General features: G+C 38.0%; 1 protein-coding gene across 4 annotated transcripts in view; it reads left to right on the top strand.

Moving 5' to 3' along the window:
* Akt3 (AKT serine/threonine kinase 3) overlaps positions 1–20095 on the top strand; it is a 248082-nt gene that overhangs the window by 128531 nt on the left and 99456 nt on the right. For all 4 annotated transcript variants that reach the window (XM_041635417.1, XM_041635418.1, XM_041635416.1 and 1 more), the window contains one exon: positions 8323–8434. In XM_041635417.1, coding sequence (XP_041491351.1) covers positions 8323–8434 — 112 coding nt within the window. The remainder of the gene's footprint in view (positions 1–8322; positions 8435–20095) is intronic.

Genomic DNA, 20095 nt, shown 5'->3' with positions numbered 1-20095 from the left:
GACAGAGTTGAACAAATTCTGTTATAAGATTCAAAAATAGATTAGTTGATAGACTTCCTTCCTAGAATTCACAAAGCCCAAAGTTCAGTCCTAACACCTTGTCAAATTGGATCTGATGGTGGAGGATTGTAATCTCAGCACTCATGGTAGAAAGCCAAGATGATTGAAGTTCAAGGTCATTTTCAGCTAAAAGGTATATTTGAGGCCAGCCTGGGGTACATGAGATCTTATCTTTAAGGGAAAAAAGATACTAAGCATAAAAAAATTTTGAAGCAGTAAATTGAATTTTGTTATGTCATCAAAATATATACTTAAAATGGTTGAAGTTGTAGATTACTTGTTAAAGTTACAGATTTTAAAGGGCCATGACTAGTCTATTGCAATAAATAAATAAATACGAAAATATTGTGCCTAATTACTTAACTATTCTATTACTTACTATTCTATTATATGAAAATTCTCTTAGTAAAATGTTGCATGTCAATTTTGTGTTTCAGTTATTGTTTTAAAAATACTACAGTGTATTTTTACTAGAACTTTTATGTATGCAAAGAATGGCTATTCTAGAAAATTCTCAAGAGGTGTATTTATTTCATGAGAGGCAGGATGTGGTTGGTAGACAACATAAAAACATTGATGTTGAAATTGTTTACCAACAAAATGTGCTTTGGGTTAATAGAGGTTCAAGATTTAAACACACAAATAATATTCCATGTAATACCAAAGTAGTATTTTTAAGTGGTACAGTTTGGAATGCAGGTCACAAAGTGAAAAATAACCTGCCAGAATAGAAAATAATGTTAGTAACCTGATCTTAAACTCATCATGTGTCATATAATAAATAAAAAGGATTTATTTTATCACTCTTCTTTTATGTGGAAAAAATAATGTTCTCTTAGGATAATAGATAATTGGCTTAGGCAGCAGTAACTAAAAACGTGGAGCAGGATGTAGGCAAGTTTGGGAGTTGGTTATTTGCCATTGATAAGTAAGTATGTTTATTATCACCAACTTAATTGCTAGTGTGCAGGGTGAGATCCAACTTTGAAAAGAATCCAGAGAGACTGATTTCTTTCTCTTTGGCTATTCCTTACCTGAGAAATAGTCAGTGCCATGAAGCAGGATTCTTCCAGGGAATATTCCTTATCCTGTTCTTATGTCAGAGCCAAGAAATAAAAGACCTCCAATCTTTTCTTTCTCTCAGTATTGTTAGCAGGTGAAAATTATTCTTGATTTCTTCATAAGGAAAAGAAATCAGTGGAGAGAAACAAAGACCAGAAAAGGAATAGAAAGGACAGCAAGGTGGACTAGGTCTAGTCTCCTTGTTCTCAAAGACAGTTTCATAACACTGTGTTCTCTTCAGAAGAGCATGAGATTTGGATTCTGATATTTCTGGGATACATCTTTTAACAGGTTCACACAAGCTATGCATTTTGAACAAGTTGTTTAACTAGTCAGTCCTTATAGATTCGATCTTATATAAAATGGAGCTTAATAACCAGTGTTTAGTTTTGTGTTTTGAGGTAGAAACCCTCAGGAACCACTCAGAGTGTCATATGTGGCACATGATCATTCAGTGTTTATTCTGAGACTGTTCTCCACTGGACACTGACTTTACCTATCTTCAGATTATTAAATGAATATCTTTTAAGGTGGAGTTGTAATTGGACATCATGTCTTTTTGTCTGAACAATAGTGGAAACATTAAACAAAAGGAAGTATATTAAATGAAAATATTATACTTATAAATTTAAAAATAAGCTTGCAGTTGGCATCATTTAATTATTCAATATAAACTATGCATATGTTTATAATAAATGGAATGTGTTATGTTCCTTTTACATTGACTATCAAAATCTTTTTTGTTTAAATTTTGAGTTCTTTGAGTGGAGGAAGGTGGTTGTAATTTGTAGCCCTGGTTATCCTGGAACTCCATTTGTAGAACAAGCTAGCCTCAAACTTAGAGAAATCCATCTGCCTCTGCTTCCTGAGTAATAGAATTAAGGATTTATGCCATCATGCATAGGCTCTGTAGAATATGTTTGAAAGGATAAAATTAGTATTTAAAAGAATAAAAGGTTGAAATAAAATCTAAACTTTTAAATATAATCTGAACAGCTAATTTTTCAGAATTTCTTTTGGAGATTATATATATTGGTTTGGCATGTTACAGTCCTGATAATTGGCTTTCAAGTTTACAGAAAAATTAGAATTTCGAACAAACTTTGTCACCTGGGTTCAGAATGGTATAAAGTAAGCAGAAGTGTTTGAAATTCAGCTTGTAGTTGGTTACTCCGCAGAAGCTTAACTAATGTAACTGCCTAATGTAAGAGTCAGTTTAACAAACAGCTGAAAGTAATCTTCAAGTTGAGAGCAGATGCTCGCTCTTGAGATGGTAAGATGGAGAATAAGAAGGAAGATGCCCAGTGCTTTGCTCTGGGCTCCACATATCTACAGAAGCAGTCATGTGCATGTTTCATATATACCATGCATACAAGCAGGAATAATCTGAAAATTTAGTATTTTTGTGGCATTGTAATATTCATTTTCTAGAGCTCTGGGTTGTGCTAATGATTTCCTTTTAGGCTTGGTTGATTATAGTTAAGATGACTTGTCTACAGGTTAGAGTACGATATGGAGGTCATGTATTATTGGTTAGGATGACTTTTCAAGAGATTAGAGTAGAATATGGAGATTATGCATTATTAGTTTTTCAAAACCTATTGTGGTCTGTTATGTCCATCAGTTTTACATGAAAATGGGAGACCTAACATTTGATAAGTATTTATTCATAATTATTTTCTCTATGTGTTTTTCTCACTCTTAATATACAGTGACTTTCTTTTTATCTCTTTTGACTAATTTTACTGTGAAGTCCACTATCAGATACCTGAATAGCTCTAACAGCTTGTTTTCAGTTTCTGTTTACTCTTTGTCTTGATATTTTGATCCCTTTTCCAATGGGATGTGAAGTAATAAGGGCGGCGGCGGGGCTGCGTCCCCAACACCCCGGCCGCCTGCCCAGCTAGCTTATGCCCCGAAATAATTACACGGACACTGTATTCTTTTAAACATTGCTTGGCCCTTTAGCCCTAGCCCTTACTGGCTAATTCTGTTATCCCGATCAACCCATCTCTAATAATCGGTGAGCACCGGTCTTACCGGGAAAGGTTCAGCATGTCTAACCTGGTGGCTTGCTTCATGGCGTGTGTCTGCCCAGGAGCCGGGAGCATGGCGTCTCTCTCAGGCGTCTGCTCCCAGGAGGAGAGCAGAGCTGTGGAGTCTGAGCTCACTTCCTCTTCCTCCCGGCATTTTGTTCTGTTTACTCCACCCACAGGGCCAAGCAGTTTCTTTATTGGCCAATGACCTTCCTCCATCAGGGATGTATATTTTGGAAACAACAGATAGGTAGATTTAGTTTTTCAATCCAGCCTGTCAAATGGTGTCTCTTCATTGGTGAACTGACATTACTTCATTTTAAAATGTATATTAAGAGAAGCTATTTTGGAGCTACAGTAATAAAAACAGGCTGGTATTGGCATAAAAACAGATAGGTTGATCAGTGGAATCAAATCAAAGACCCGGATATTAGTCCACACACCTATGAACACCTGATTTTTCACAAAGAAGCTAAAATTATACAATTGAAAAAAGAAAGCATTTTCAACAAACGGTGCTGGCATAACTGGATGTCAACATGTAGAAGAATGAAATTAGATCCATATCTATCCTTATGCATAAGACGCAAGTCCAAATGGATTAAAGACCTAAATATAAATTCAACCACACTGAACCTGATAGAAGAAAAAGTGGAACGTAGCCTTCAATGCATTTGCACAGGAGACTACTTCCTAAATATAATACCAGTACCACAGACACTGAGAGGAACAATAAATAAATGGGACTTTCTGAAACTGAGAAGTTTCAGAAAGCAAAGGACACAGTCAATAAGACAAAAGGGAACCCTACTAAATGGGAAAAGATCTTCACCAACCACACACCACACAGAGGACTGATCTCCAAAATATATAAAGAACTCAAGAAACTAGACATCAATATACCAAATACTCCAATTAATAAATGGGGTACAGATCTAAACAGAGAATTCTCAAGAATCTCAAATGGCCAAAAGACACTTAAGGAAATGTTCAACATTCTTAGCCATTGGGGAAATGCAAATAAGAATGACTCTGAGATACCATTTTACACCAGTCATAATGGCTAAGATCAAAAACTCAAAGATAGCTTATGCTAGAGAGGATGCAGAGTAAGGGGAACACTCTTCTAGTGCTGGTGGGAGTACAAACTTTGGAAATCAGTGTGGCTGTTTCTCAGAAAATGGGAATCAACCTACCTAAAAGCCTCTCAACTTTATCAACTGATAAAGAAAATGTGGTACATTTACACAGTAGAGTACTACTTGGCGCTAAAACACAATGACATTTTGAAATTGGCATGCAAATGGATAGAACTAGAAAAAAAAACTATCCTGAGTGAGGTAACCCAGACTCAGAAACATGAGCATGGTATATACTCATTCATAAGTGGACTAGATGTACAGCAAAGGAGAACGAGCCTATAGTCCATGACCCCAGAGAAGCTAAGTAACAAGGAGAACCTTAAGAGAAGCATATATAGATTTCCCTGGGAAGGGGAAATAGACAAGACCTGAGAAAATTGGGAGCGTTGTGGTGGGAATAGAAGGGATGGCGTAATGGGAGGAGGGGGTGAGAAAGGGATGGGGGATGAGAACTAGAGGGAATGGGATGATGGAGATGGGGGAAGAAAGAGACAGAGCAAGGAAAGAGATAATCTTGACTGAGGGAGCAACTCTGGGTTAGTAAGAAACCTGGCACTAGAGAAATTTCCTGGAATCCACAAAGATGACTCCAACCAGCTAAAACACTAAGCAATAGTGGAAAGGGTACCTGAACTGGCCTTGCCCTGTAGTCATATTGATGACTATCTTAAATGTCATAGAACTTTTATCTAGCAATTGATGGAAGCAGAGGCAGAGAGCCACAGTGGAGCACTGGGCTGAACTCCCAAAGTCCTGTCGAAGAGTGGGAGGAGTGAGAATATGAACAAAGAGATCAACACCATGATTAGGACACCTACTGTAACAATTAACCTGAGCTAATGGGAGCTCACCAAGTCTGGCCGGACAGGGAAGGAACCAACATAGGACCAAACAAGTCCTTCTGAATGTGGGTGACAGTTGTATGGCTGGAGCAAACTGTGGGGCCTTTGGCAGTGGGACCAGGATTTATCCCTGCTGCATGTACTGGCTTTCTAGAACCCATTCTTTTTGGTGGGATACCTTGCTCAGCCTAGATATCGTAGGGAGGGCCTTGGTTTTTCCTCAGAGCAACGTGGAGTGAGATGTGTTACCCTCTCTTTGGAGTGGATGGGGGTGGAATAGAGGGGAAGGTGGAGGGAATGGGAGGAGTGGGAACTGGGATTGGTATGTAAAATGACAAATGTAGTTTTTTAAAAGTAAAATTAAAAAGATCATTCATTATTATAGTTTTTTGTTGCTGCTGCTATTATGTTTTGGCTAGTTGGACCATTGTTGTTTGCCCTTTTCTCTTCTCTCCTGTTAGTATCAGGGTGTGTTGGTTTACTACACTGAACATGATGAACTCTTTTCTTAGGTTTCTTTTCTTCATGCGCTCCGATCATGAAACTTGCTCTTTTCTGTGCTCTTGTGACTGGACTGCCTTACTTTCTGTGTGTAGTGTTCCTTTAAATAAATATCTCCTGTAGTGCTGAATTGGTGGTCATAGACTGCTTTACTTTGTGCTTGTCTTTAAATGTCCTGTTGTCTTTGTCAGTATCTATAGCTATCTTTGTTGGGTAACAAAGTTCTGTTTCCTAACTTGTAAGGATAGTAATAAGAGATCTGATTTTATTCTGAATTCTAATATGTTTGCCTTTGTGAGTTGGAGGCTTTTCCCTTTCAGCTTTTAGTATTGTCTCTTTGCATTGGATTATATTACAGTTTGACTTGTGCTTTGAAGAGATTTCTATATCTGTTTGGAATTTTAAGCATCTCTTGTGTTTGGATGTCTGTCTCTATAGATTTAGGAAGTTTTCTGTTATAATTTCATAAAATATTTTTTCAATTCCTTTAATATTTATTTCTGATCTTTCTATTCTATGGATTAATGGATTGCAACCTTGATAATATTTCACAATTCTTAGATGTTTTGGTCATTCCCAGTTACTTACTTTTCCTTATTGATGTTGAATTGTAGTTTCTTGTTGACTTTTATCTCTGATTTGTTCTAATGTGTCTTCATCTGGTGGAATCTATTGATGGTGCTTTCTGTTATGCACCTACCTTTTCTCCACATTAAAATTTTCATTTCCAGTTTACCACCTCTGTAAATCAGTTTCCTTTTTAACTTTTCTTCTATTTTCGTGTTTTATAAATATTGCTGATTACTTCCTCTCCATTTTCCTCTTTTCACATAAGTTGCCGACTCTCTGGTTTTTGAATTGAATTCATTTGCTTATTTATATATATATATATTTTCATGTCTATTTTAACTGATAAATTTATGATATTTTTACCTCCCATTTTTATATTTGGTAGTTGATGTGTTACTGATCATTTGGAGGAATCACGATACCTTAGTTTTTTATATTTCTTGTATCTTTTTGCTATAATTTGCATGTCTCTTAGTGTGGCTTTTTCTTCTGGTTTTATTTGGGGATCTTATCAACAGCTGCTCTTGAAGGCTTAATCCCTAGTAAAACTTAGCAAAAACCAACCTGCTTTACCAGCATCAAGTCATAGAAATACAAACATATGCTTAATGTCTGTTTAAGCCTTCTAGTATACCATGACCAAAAAATAGCAAATGGAAAAATGACTATAATGTGCTATCGAGTTAAAAATTAAGTAGGATATGTATGGATATAATTAATACAATGAAGTCAGTGTCTTAGTTAGTTTCCTACTGCAGTGACAAAGCACTGTGACCAAGGTATTACAGTTTAATTTGGGTCTCACAGTTTCAGAGGTTTAGAGTGACTATGACCATTAGACAGAGTTCGTGATGGCAGGCAGGCAGGCTTGGTGCTGGGACAGTAACTGACAGTTACATCTATCTGATCTAGAAGGACGAGGTATAGAGTAGAGACAGACACACGGATAGATATGAGGTGTAGAGACAGACCGCCAGACAGACAGACAGACAGACACACAACACACAAAGAGACACACACACACAGAGGGAGGGAGGGAGGGAGGGAGGGAGAGAGAGAGAGAGAGAGAGAGAGAGAGAGAATAGTGTAGACTTTTGAAACTTGAAAAAGGTCAGTCCTACTGACACACCGTTTCCATCAAGGCCTTCCCAACTTTGGACCAAACATTCAAACAAATGATTAAATGGGAGTATTTTCATTCAAGCTAACACAGTCAGGAACAGGGAAGGAAGGATAGAAATAGAGGAGAAGCAAGAAGAAATAAATTAAGAGGGGAAATTGAAAAGAATATTATAAAGGGGTAGAAAAAAATAAGAGATTAAGGGGAAAAGAAGAATAGAAGATTTATCAGTGATGAAGTTTTCATAAACAAAATTAGGTAAATGAAGGAAGGGAAGTAAGGAAAAATGTAAAAATGTATTTTTTAATTCAGTGCAATCAAGTTAAAGTAGTATTAAGATTAGAGAACAGGGGGAAAGGAACAATCTTTTCTTTGAAGTCTTCCTAGATATTCCTTGACAGAATCTAATCAGTTCATGACTGACTAATTCTAGTAAGTCTGGATACCAAGAATTATAAGAAGTTTATTGTTTTAGATGACTTCATAGGGTAAAAACTACCTTAATATGTTTGGTCCTGTAGTACAATATCAGGTGAAAAACAAGTTGCATAATGAAACAATAGAGGGTGAAATGGCAAGTCTGTGCCAAAAAGTAAAATAATAATAATAATAATTTGAATGAAATGAGTATGATTTCACTTAGTCCTTAAAGGATTGGTATTGTTATGACAGTTGGGGCTTACAGATTTGGAGGGGTAAAATGAATAGTTGTTTCAGATAGTAGTAGCTGCTGAAGCAAAGTTAAAGATACAGAAAGAACAAGTTGTGTTTCGAAAAAATTCAAGAGTTTTGTTTAGCTGGTTGAACTGGTCATAGTAGTGATGAGCTGGAAAGAAACACTACGGTCGGGTTGAGAATAACCTTGACTCTGTGGAAGACAGTCAGTGGGAGTGCATTCTGTTCAGAATAACATACTGTGTGGTTGTTAACTACTTACTTAACAGTTTAAGTACTTGTGTATATAAAGAGATGTTTAACTTTATTTATAGAATGCCAGTTAATGAAAACAGAACGACCAAAGCCAAATACATTTATTATCAGATGTCTTCAGTGGACCACTGTTATAGAGAGAACATTTCATGTAGATACTCCAGAGGAAAGGTAAGAAACTTTTTTATTTGTTATGTTAAAAAATTAGTCTAAGGTGTATTTGTAGATGGATTTATTGTATATTTATTATATAAATAGATGCAATGTGTTACACTTAATTGTTCTATTTCTGTTGTCTTGCTTGTTTAACTGGGGCTGGAAAATGATAAATCATCCTTGGTTTATTTTAAAATAGACTCTTTCAAAGCAAACAGTATACAGATATTTTTAAAACTTGAGCACATTTTATATACAAACTATCTTTTTTATAATTATTGATTATACTCATATTTGAAATTCTGAATGAAAGACAGTAGGAAATGGTTCAAGTAGCATTCCTGTTTGTATGCACATTAGTTTCAGGTGACTGCCTGAAATATTTTAAGTATTTCCCTCCAGATGTTACTATTTTGACCCTAATTAATAATTTTTCAAAGTAGAATGTTAATAGCCTGTTTGTACTGTTTATGTGTACTTCCTTCCCAGTGGGACCTGAAGAGAGTTTCAGATCTCCTAGGACTGGAGTTATAGATAGAAGGTTGTGAGCTCCCCTGTGAGTGCTAGGAATCAAATCAGAGTCCTCTGGAAGAACACCAGTCCTTGTAATCTTTAACGTCTTTAATGTCTTCAGCACACAGTTCAGGATGTGACGACAAAGTGCTTGCTAGATGACTGAACTACTGCGGTGCTGCCCAGTTATTGCATTTCCTTGAAAATGCTATGTAGAGTGAATTTTTAACATTTATTGAACTTTGATTCGTTTTGAATTGTTGTTCCCAAAGTTGGATATAAGCCAGGTCTTTTAAATTTGGGGTTGTGGGCTTAGACAGTTTTTTATTCTGCAGTCCAGGTTGTCCTAAAACTGTAACTGTGCCACCCAGGCTTGCTTCAGACTTGTGACAATCCTCTGCCTTAACTTCCCAATCTTAAATTTCTAAAACCTTTTGATATTCATGCAGCATAAGTCTACTCCTTGAAGGATCATTTGTCACTTATGTTTAAGAAAATAAAAATTATCCTATTGAGTATGCTTGTCTAGTTTATGAGGCATCTACTATCTGGAGATTTCATAGAGCTATAATCTAATGTCAATAGGACTTAGAGATGCTTGGGGTTAGAAATCCTCTTTGTAATATTCTGACCCTATACTGAAATTCTTTTGTGTCATAAACTAGATGTATCTCTCTAGTGTGTGCTGTATTTATTTCAATGAATAATATGAGATTAGGCAGCTTTTTTCAAAGTGTAGAGTCTAATGTTTCAGATGTTACTAATTCATTCTTTTTCCCAATTATTAAATTATATGTACATGTGCATGCATGCGTGTGTGTGTGTGTGTGTAGGCTTTTAGATTTTCATTTTCTTTTTTGCCATCATTTTTCTGTTATCTTTAATAGTACGCCTGACTTTAATTAGAAAAACCTGATTAAACTTGAACTCGAAGCAGTTTCCCATACTATCTTTTGTTGTTTAAATAAAAAATTTCTTAGATATTTAACTGAATTTTTGTTTTTAAAATTATTTGTTAACTTAAAGTTGTGTATACCATCTCATATTTTAATGAGTATAAATTTTTATATCTCCTCACACATTTATTTAAGATAGTTCCTTTGGTTTGGTTTTGTTTTTTGAGACAAGGTTTCTCTGTAGCTTTGGAGCCTGTCTTGAAACTAGCTCTTGTAGACCAGGCTGGCCTTGAATTCACAGAGATCCGCCTGCCTCTGCCTCCTGAGTGCTGGGATTAAAGACACACTCCATCAAAGGCACACTCCATCACTGCTCAGCTAAGATAGTTCTTAGAAATGCATAGTATATGACTGACTGGTCACCCTCCTGCACATAGTATATCACAGTTACGTCTTCAGCTGTACTCACACTCAGTCATCGCCTTTCACTATTCATCTATTCCCTCTTACAGTCTCTGTAGCCCCAGGTCATCACTATTCTGTTTTGAGGAGTCCATTGTTGGTTCCTGACTGCTCAGCCCCGAAATAATCACACAGAAACCATATTATTTATAATACTGTTTGGACAATAGCTTAAAGCGTATTGCTAGCTAGCTCTTATATCTAGAATGAACCTATCTCCTTTATTTTATATTTTACCATGGGGCTTGTGTTCTACCGGCAAGGTTCCGGCATCTGTGTGCTGTGGGGCTTCTCCCTGACTCTGCCTTCTTTCTCCCAGCATTCAGTTTAGTTTTTCCTGCCTACCTCTATTCCCTATGCAGGCCCAAGACAGTTTCCTTATTAACCAATGGTGTTCACAGCATACATAGGGGGAATCCCACATAACTATTATTTTCAAACTTAGAAGATAATACCTTTAGATCCTTCATATAGATGATAATGTTCTTTCTGTGCCCAGATTTCTTAGCATAATGATCTCTAGTTCCATCCATGCTGCCTTAAGTGACTGGATTCTTTTTTTTTTTTTAACATTGAAGAACATTCTACTGTATATATGTTAAATTTTCTTTATTCATCTATCGGTTTAAAGACACTTAGGTTATTTCAAGCTCTTGACTTGTGTGAATTGTACCACAGTGAACATGGTCAAGCAATTGGCTATTTGAATCACCAATTTAATTCTTTTGGATAAATGCCAGAAAATGGGATGGCCGGATCATAGGGTAGTTTTTAAATCTTTGTAGGATTTGTAATATTGCTTTTCATGGAACCTAGTACCACTACTAACACCTGTCATCATCTACTTATTATAATATCCTTTGTAGCAAGGTGTACGATATGGTCTGCGGCTTGCATTTGCCTGAAGATGAAAATGCTGAGAACAATTTTTATATACCTGTGAATCCTTTTTATGACTTTGGAGAACTGCTCATTTAAGTTTTGCTCAATTTTAATTAGATTACTTATTTGGTTTTTTTGTTTGTTTGTTTTTGACTATTGAGTTGCAGTAGTTTTTTAAATCAAAATTTGGGAGTGAACCCCCTTTCTGGGTGTGGACACAGATTTCATTATGTTAGGATATAGTTCTAGTTAGCTTGGAACTGGCTGTGTAGATCAGTCTGGCTTCAAATTTGGAAAATTTCTTTTAAATAAAACAAAATAAACAAAAACAGCCGGGCGGTGGTGGCGCACGCCTTTAATCCCAGCACTTGGGAGGCAGAGGTAGGCGGATCTCTGTGAGTTCGAGACCAGCCTGGTCTACAAGAGCTAGTTCCAGGACAGGCTCCAAAACCACAGAGAAACTCTGTCTCGAAAAAAACAAAAAACAAAAAACAAAAAAAAAAAATAAACAAAAACATTTTCATGTGTATATCTCTCAGACCCTTTGACCCATTTATTGGGTCTCATTTTCATTTTGCTGTTTCCTTTGCTTCACAGAAGATTTTTTAATTTATGTTCATTTTGTGGCCTCTATTTTCATGCTGTAGTCAAAGATCACTGCTAAGACAGGTGTCATGAATATATCATCTTGGTTTTCTTCTAGCTCTGTAGCTTTAAGTCTTTATTTAGAAGTATGCAGGAGTGGTTTAAAATAAGACTCACATCATTTTTTTTTCATATTGATGCCCATTTATTTCACACCCATTTGTTGAAGAAACTCTCCTTTCGGCTTTATGTGTTTTTGGCACCCTCTGAAAGATGATCAAGTATGCATGATTTTATTAATTCCTCTGTATTTTTTATTATTCTGGTTTTTTTTTAAATTCAGGTTCCATAGAATTTCAGTTATTGTTTGGGGGGGGGGCACATGTATATGCTCTTTGAGCGTTTCATCAATGTTAGTGGTGTATTTTGATCATAACTTCTCCACTTCCCCCTTCAAGTCACCCTGGATCACCCTCCACTCTGTAACCCTTCCATACTTAACATTTTTTTTTCATTTAGAAAAAAGGAAATTTATTGAATCCAATTAGAGCCTCCAATATGTTCATGGGTGTGGGGATAGCTATTGCAGCAGGAGCCAACCTATCAGTGACCATTCCCCTGAAGAAAACTGCCTTTCCTTCCCAAGCTGGGCATGTTTTCCTTCCAATTCATGCTGCAGTGTTGAGTGGCTTTATCTTATACAGGCATCCCCAGTTGCTGTGAGCTCATGAGGATAGCAGGCCTGTCAGGTCCAGCAGGCACTGTTCCCCCAGCCTTCCCTACTTATGACTCTTTACAATCTTTCTGTCCTCATTGTTCTAGGAGCCTTACAGGGAAGCAGTGTGATACACATGCCCCATTTAAGGCTAAACACTTCATCCATAATCACTTATTTTTCACATTTTGACCAACAGTGAATCTTTTTATTAACTTCTGTTTTTGTTAGGGTTTCTATTGCTGTGAAGAGACACCATGACCACAGCTTATAAAGGAAAACATTTAATTGGGACTGGAGTACAGTTCAGAGGTTTAACCCATTTTTGTAACAACAGCATGTAGGATGACATCGTGCTGGAAAAGGAGCTGAGAGTTCTATATCTGCAAGCAGTGGGAAGAGAATGAGCTTCTAGACCTGACTTGAGCTTTTGAGACCTGAAAACCCACCCCCCATTGACATACCTCCTTTAATAAACCATACCTACTCTATAAGTTCACACTTTCTAATATGCCTATGGGGGCCATTTTATTCAAGCAACCACAACTTCCATTCACTATAAAAAGAAACTTTTCTTATGAAGACTGCACTAAATTTTGGGTATAAAGTTAGTTTAGAAGACAGTTTGATATGTCTACTTAGCAAAAGAACAATAATATGTTCTCCCTTAGAGCCTGTGAGCTACCTGGCATTGGTCCTTGGCCAGGTTTTCAGCATCAGGCATGAGTTCCCTTCTATATAGTGATCCTTAAACCTAATTAGGAAGTAGATGATTATTCCCATAATGTTCACATCACTGTTGCACCTGAAGGAATATCTTGTCAGACTGGTTACTGTAACTCAGAATTCACAGTTCGCTAAGACTGGTGTTGACTTTTCTTTCCCAGTAGCCTACACTGCAGCTTTTAGTAACTGTGAAAGATAACCTTAAGGAAGAAAACATCTAGGTTAGTACCAGCTTAATTTCTCCTCCTGTCTGAAAGTTATGCAGAAATTAAAAACATTCTTAACAGTTACATTGTATCTAATTAGATCGGAAATTGTCTTGTGTTTCATTTATAATTTCTAAGAATTATCTAAATATATGTGCAAAGATTTAAGACAATGTGGGTAAAACTACAAGACAAATATGGTGTGGAACTAGATATACATAGGAGATCCAGATAATAGAATTATTTTACAGTGATTAATAATACTAAGCATGTATGTCAGTATGCTTAAGTAAGCATGTATGTCAGTATGCTTAAGTCTGGGGAAATGAACCGAGAGAAAATATAAAAAAAGAAACATAGTCTAAAACTAAGGTAAAACTTTTGTAATTATGATTACTAATGAATGTTTTTAAATAAATTTATTTTTTTAAAAAAACTATTTTTTCGCATTGTACACATCAATCCTAGTTCCCACTCCCTCCACCTCCCTCCAGCCCCACCCTCCTCCACTCCTCAGAGAGGATAAGATTTCCCATGGGAGGTCAACAAAGTCTAGCACTTTGCTTTACCAAAGCCCTCCCTATTATATTTAGGCCTAGCAAGGTATCCATCCAAAGAGAATGTGTTCCAAAAAGCCAGTACAAGCAGTAGGAATAAATCCTAGTCTTCCCACCAGTGGTCCCACTGTCTGCCCTAGCGATACAACTGTCACCCACATTCAGAGGGCTTAGTTTGGTCCTATTCTGGTTCCGCTGCTATCAGGTCAAAGTCAGTGAGCCTTTTTTAGCTCAGGTCACCTGTTTCTGAGGATATCCCCATCATGGTCTTGACCCCTTTACTCATATCATCACTCCTCCCTCTCTTCGACTGAACTTTGGGAGTTCAGTCCAATGTTCTGCTATGGATCTCTTTCTCTGTTTCCATCAGTTGCTAGGTGAAGGTTCTGTGATGAAATTTAAGATAGTCATCAATATGACTACAGGGCAAGGCCAGTTCAGGCACCCTCCTCTATTGCTTAGGGTCTTAGCTGGGATCATCCTTGTGGATTTCTGGGAATTTCTCTAGTGCCAGGGTTTTTTTGCTAACCTCGTAATGGCCCCCTCAACCAATACACCTTTCCTTACTCTCCCTTGCTGTCCTTTCCTTATCTTGACTTTATGTTCTATCAAGTTCTCCTCCCCCTCCTATTCTCCTCTTCTTCTCCCCTTACACCTTCTCCATGCTCCCGATTTTCTCGGATCTTGTCTATTTCTCCTTCCCAGGGCAATTCCTGTGTCTCTCTTAGGGTCTTCCTTGTTTCCTAGCTTCTGTGGAGCTGCGGATTATAGTCTGGTTATCCTTTGCTTTACATCTAGTATCCACTTATGAGTGAATACATATCATGCTCATCTTTCTGAGTCTGGGTGACCTCACCTAGGATAGTTTTTCAAAAGTTCCATCCATTTGCATGCAAATTTCAAGATGTCATTGTTTTTTTTTTTTTTAACCACTGCGTAGTACTTCATTGTGTAAATGTACCACATTTTCTTTATCCATTCTTCAGTTGAGGGCCCTGTAGGTTGTTTCCAGGTTCTGGCTATTATGAATAATGCTGCTATGAATATAGTTGATCAAATGTCCATATAGTATGATTGAGCATCTTATGGGGATATGCTCAAGAGTGGTATTGTTGGGTCCTGAGGTAGGTTGATTCCCATTTTCTGAGAAACAGCCACACTGATTTCCAAAGTTGCTATACAAGTTTGTACTCCCACCAGCAATGGAGGAGTGTTCCCCTGACTCTGCATCCTCTCCAGCATAAGCTATCTTTGAGTTTTTGATCTTAGCCATTCTGACTGGTGTAAGATGGTATCTCAGAGTCATTCTTATTTGCATTTCCCCAATGGCTAAGAATGTTGAACATTTCCTTAAGTGTCTTTTGGCCATTTGAGATCCTTCTGTTGAGAATTCTCTGTTTAGATCTGTACCCCATTTTTAATTAGAGTATTTGGTATATTGATGTCTAGTGTTTCAAGTTCTTTATATATTTTGGAGTTCAGTCCTCTTTGTGGTGTGTGGTTGGTGAAGATCTTTTCCCATTTATTAAGGTTCCTTTTTGTCTTATTGACTGTGTCCTTTGCTTTCTGAAGCTTTTCAGTTTCAGAAAGTTCCATGTATTTATTGTTCAGTGTCTGTGCTACTGGTATTACATTTAGAAAGTGGTTTCCTGTAACATGAGGGCCTGCTTGCTGGGGTTTCTGTCCTGCCTGGTTCTCGCAGTCATTATGTCCCAAAGAAAAATCATACCGAGTTCTACATTAGATATAAACTGATTGGCCCATTAGCTCAGGCTTCTTGCTAACTCTTATAACTTATATTAGCCCATTATTATAGTATATGTTAGCCACATGGCTCAGTACCTCTTTCAGCGGGGCAGGGTCACATCTTCCTTTTTCCATGTCTGGGCAGGACTGGGGACGGAGCTTCCTCTTTCCCACAATTCTCCTGTTTTTGATCTGCCTCTTCTTCCTGTCTCGTTTCCTACCTATACTTCCTACCTGGCTACTGACCAATGATCATTTATTTAAAATATAATTGACAGAATACAGACCATTGTCCTACACCAGTTTCCTGTGCACATGCATTGAAAGCTTCTTTCCACTTTCTTTTCTATGAGATAGTGAATGGTTTTAATTGTGAGTTAGGCTTCACTTAGTGAAAATTAGTGATCTTGAACACCAGTGAGAAGAGGATATCCAATAAGAAGCAGGACAGAAAATAAAAACTGATGATAGTAGAATATGGGGCAGATTATGCAATGAGGCACTCTTACAGATACATCATTGAACTTTAATTTGAGAGAATGAGACAGAATTTAAATTAATAGTGCACGAACATTTTCTAAAGTGTCTAAAGATACAATGCCACAGAACCAAAAGTTGTACAAATACCAAGTAAGCAAAATACAAAGAAAATTACTATTTCAGTAAGATTGGCTGTTTTTTGTTTTGTTTTGTTTGATTGGTTTTTTGAAACAGGATGTTTTAGTTAGGGTTTCTATTGCTATGAAAGGACACCATGACTGTGGCAACTCTTATAAAGGGGAACATTTAATTGAAGTGACTGCTTACAGTTTAGAGGTTCAGTCCATTATCATCATGGGAGGGAGGATGGTGGCGTGTAGGCAGACATGGTGCTGGCTGGCTACATCTTGATCAGAAGGCAACAGTAAGGTCTGTGACACAGGGAGTAGCTTGAGCATAGGAAACCTTAAAGCCCACTCGCACAGTGCTGCACTTCACAGAGCCAGGCCACACTTACTCCAACAAAGCCATGCTTCCTAACAGAGCAACTCTTTTTGGAGGCCATTTTCTTTCAAACTACTACCCAAGGTTTTTCTCTTTATCCCTGGCTGTCCTGGAGCCTGTTTTGTAGACCAGGCTGGCCTTGAACTCAAGAGATGTGCCTTCCTCTTCCTTCTAGAAGCTATAACAAAAGTAAAGGCATGTGCCACCACACCTAGCTGTCCATTAAGTTTGTTAAATACCATAGTTAGTGAGAAAGAATGTTTATTCCTTAAAGAAGCAACAGATCAAAAGGTAACAATGGGAAAAATTGATGAAGGGTAACATATGGAATAAAATAATAATTGGGGATAATGTATTCATATCCCCAGAGTGCTGAAATTATGTAAGTGCTAGAATATGTTCCAAGAATGAAAAGAAATTTAAAATACTTTTAGTTAGAGGGATCATTAAGATGACTGAGTAGGTAAACTTAAAAAAGCATCACATTTAAGGGAAAGAATTATATCAATAGGTAGGATTTGTGCAAATAAAATTTAATTGTAGTTTCAAAAGCCTTTAACTGAACTTTTTTCTTATTTTTCTGTTTTGAAATATTTTGGTATTTTACTTTTTAGATGATAATTTAATTTTTTGAGAAGTTCATAAATGTATTTTATCATATACACTTTTCATTCATCCAAAAACTTCTTCTAGACTTACCTCCTTCTCCTCTATACCCACCTCTATTTTGTGCTCTCTACTCTTCCTTAGAAAGTGATATATAGCAGTAAATGCCATGGTCCTTTGACTGGTTATAGTCCTTCTACCCCATTTTCCATGATGTTCTGAGTCTGAGTATAGGAATTGTATTGTAAATATATTAATTAGTGTTGGACACACTATGGTAAGTTAGTTGTTCTCCGAATTTTGACTAGTTGTGACTTTCAGTAATAGTCTCCATCTTCAAATAAAAGGTTTTTTTTAATTTTTTTAATTTTGTTGAGCAAGAGGTGAGACTACACTTATCTGTAGTTCTAAGGATAAGTATTTAGAATGCAATTAGAGGCTATACTAGGAAGTCAGTCATAGTAGATTGTTCTCTACGATACATGACCTTATCAGCCATGGGTAGTTTGCTGAGTTTACAATATAAGCCATGAATTTCCACATATTGAGCAAACCTTAAGTTCAATTGTATGGCCATTGTTTACACCTAGGATGTAAGGGCCACTATTTCACCTTTCAGAATATCTTAAAATTCTTGTCATTGTTTTTCACAGGCATTACAGCTGGTTAGTACTATTGATTACTTTCTCCTGTGGCCGCTCATATATCTCCTTCCAGAACTATGAGAACTAGTTCTCAAGGAGGGGACTTCCATGTTAGATTACAACTGATTCCTCTGAATCCTGTGTCTTAAGTGTTTAGTGTCTTTAGTAGTAGGGTTTTACCTCCCTTTTCTGGAAGGCAGTGAAGTGTTTCAGCAGTAGCCTATATTGTTTGGGGTCTCTTGAACCCATCTTCCAATAGTTCAAAAGGAGTTTTTCTATGCCTGGTACCAAGTTTTTTTCCCCTTCTTTTTGTTTATTCTTTATGTCTTTTATATCATGCATCTTATCCCAGTCATTTCCCTGTCCCTTTGTATCCACCCTTTGTTTTTGCAACCTCCCCCCCCCAAAATAAAACAATATTTAAGAGAAAAAAGGGGAAAAAAGAAATATCTCATCCTGGAAACTATAGTGTCACACACACAGTCACACAGTAAATCCTTTTGTCCATGTATCTTTACCAGCAAGTGCTCATTGCAGAGCCATTGGTCTGGTTGGAGGCCTCTGGTTTCTGCTATACTGTCAATGCTGGGCCCTCACTGTACCTCCTCCTGACTATCTTATTGTTACCCTGTGGAGATCCTGCAGCTTTGGATCTGTAGGACTGGCCTCTTCAGTTGCTCCTGCAGATCATGGATAAGGTGGATATTGGGGTGGGCTAGTCCTCACCACCATGAGGAGCTCTCCAGCATTGCCCTGGCTAGTTCATCCCTTGCGGTGATGAGCAAGGGTCTTGGCCAGTTCTCATGCTTTTCACACTCTCAGGGTTGGCTCTCCCACACTTAAACCATCAGGGCCAGTGCCACTGTGTTGCCAAGACAAGGTGTAAGGGCCAGTCTCCTGAGTGCTGTAGCTGATGATAGGGAGGAACAGCTCTCCAGTTCTTATAACCTCAGGGCAGGCTCTCACACCTGCCTCAGGCATGTTGGGGTAGGGGGCATCTGTCCCCTGCCCATACTTCCATATGGAAGATGAGGGGCAGAGACTGATCTCTCACGCTCATGTTTTTGGGACCAGCTTACCTGCATGTGGTAGTCCCCTGTCTCCCCTCACCCCCTCCATCAACAGGATCAGCTCTGTTGTACTGTCCAGTTGAGGTGCAGGTCCCACTTTCCTGAGTGTTGTAGCTGTTAAAGGGGAAGGTCAGCTCCCTTGCCCACTAGAGGCAGTAGGGGAAAGTGGGGAGAGCGTCTTTTACTCAGCCCCACCACTACACCACAGGCAAGGGAAGTGATACTACTAGTTATCCCCCTCTCATGCCCTCAGGGTTGGCTCATCCATGCCCCTGCCTACAGAGTCAACTCTGTTGTACTGCCCAGATGAAGTGTAGGACCCTCTATCCTGTGTGCTTCAGCTGGTGAAGGGCAGGGCTGGTTCCCCCTAGAGATGCAGCCAGTGAGGGGTGAGGCCAGCTCTATACAGCCCTATCTTCTCAGCCCCCAATGGTATCAGGAGCCATGGGCATGAACACAGACTGAGACTGCATCAGGGCCAAGAACTCAGATGTGGGCCCTAGCAGCAGCCCAGACCCAGATATCACCATGGCCCTGGGTGCCAATTAATCCACTCACCTCCCTCACTATCCAGCTTTCAAATAAGCTCCTGTCCACAAGACATGAACCATTCTGTCCGACTGCCCCCCTCCCACAGACCACACCATACATTTTCTCAGCATAACAGTGCCTTTCTGTATGGAACTATAGGGGACCATGTGGGCCTGTGTTTTCTCCTTGGAGTTTGGAGTGTGGGTCTTTTTGTTCTACTTAGTCCATCATAGTGCTAGGGGCACCAGGGTTTTTGTTTGATAGTCTATGGTTTTTTGTGGAAGTACTGTCACCCCAAAGGGTATGTATGCATGTGTGTGTTCGTATATAATGTGTATTTGTAGACAAGATTTTACATTTTATGCAACATCAAGTGAACATAATATAATTTCCATAGAAGTGCTACTCCTGACTCTAGGCTTTTAGGATTGTTATCACCTAGAGATGATGGCAGACAAGATGGCTACACAAAAGATTATTTGCAGTCATCTTGTAAATTATAAAAGGTTTAAGTAACTTAACGTTTGTTCATGAGAAATTGTACTCATTTTTA

This window comes from Microtus oregoni, unplaced genomic scaffold (assembly GCF_018167655.1).
Source record: "Microtus oregoni isolate MIOR12 unplaced genomic scaffold, Mior012 000047F_ref0000412, whole genome shotgun sequence".
NCBI classification, from domain to species: domain Eukaryota; kingdom Metazoa; phylum Chordata; class Mammalia; order Rodentia; family Cricetidae; genus Microtus; species Microtus oregoni.
This window is presented reverse-complemented; position numbering and strand designations above follow the sequence as displayed.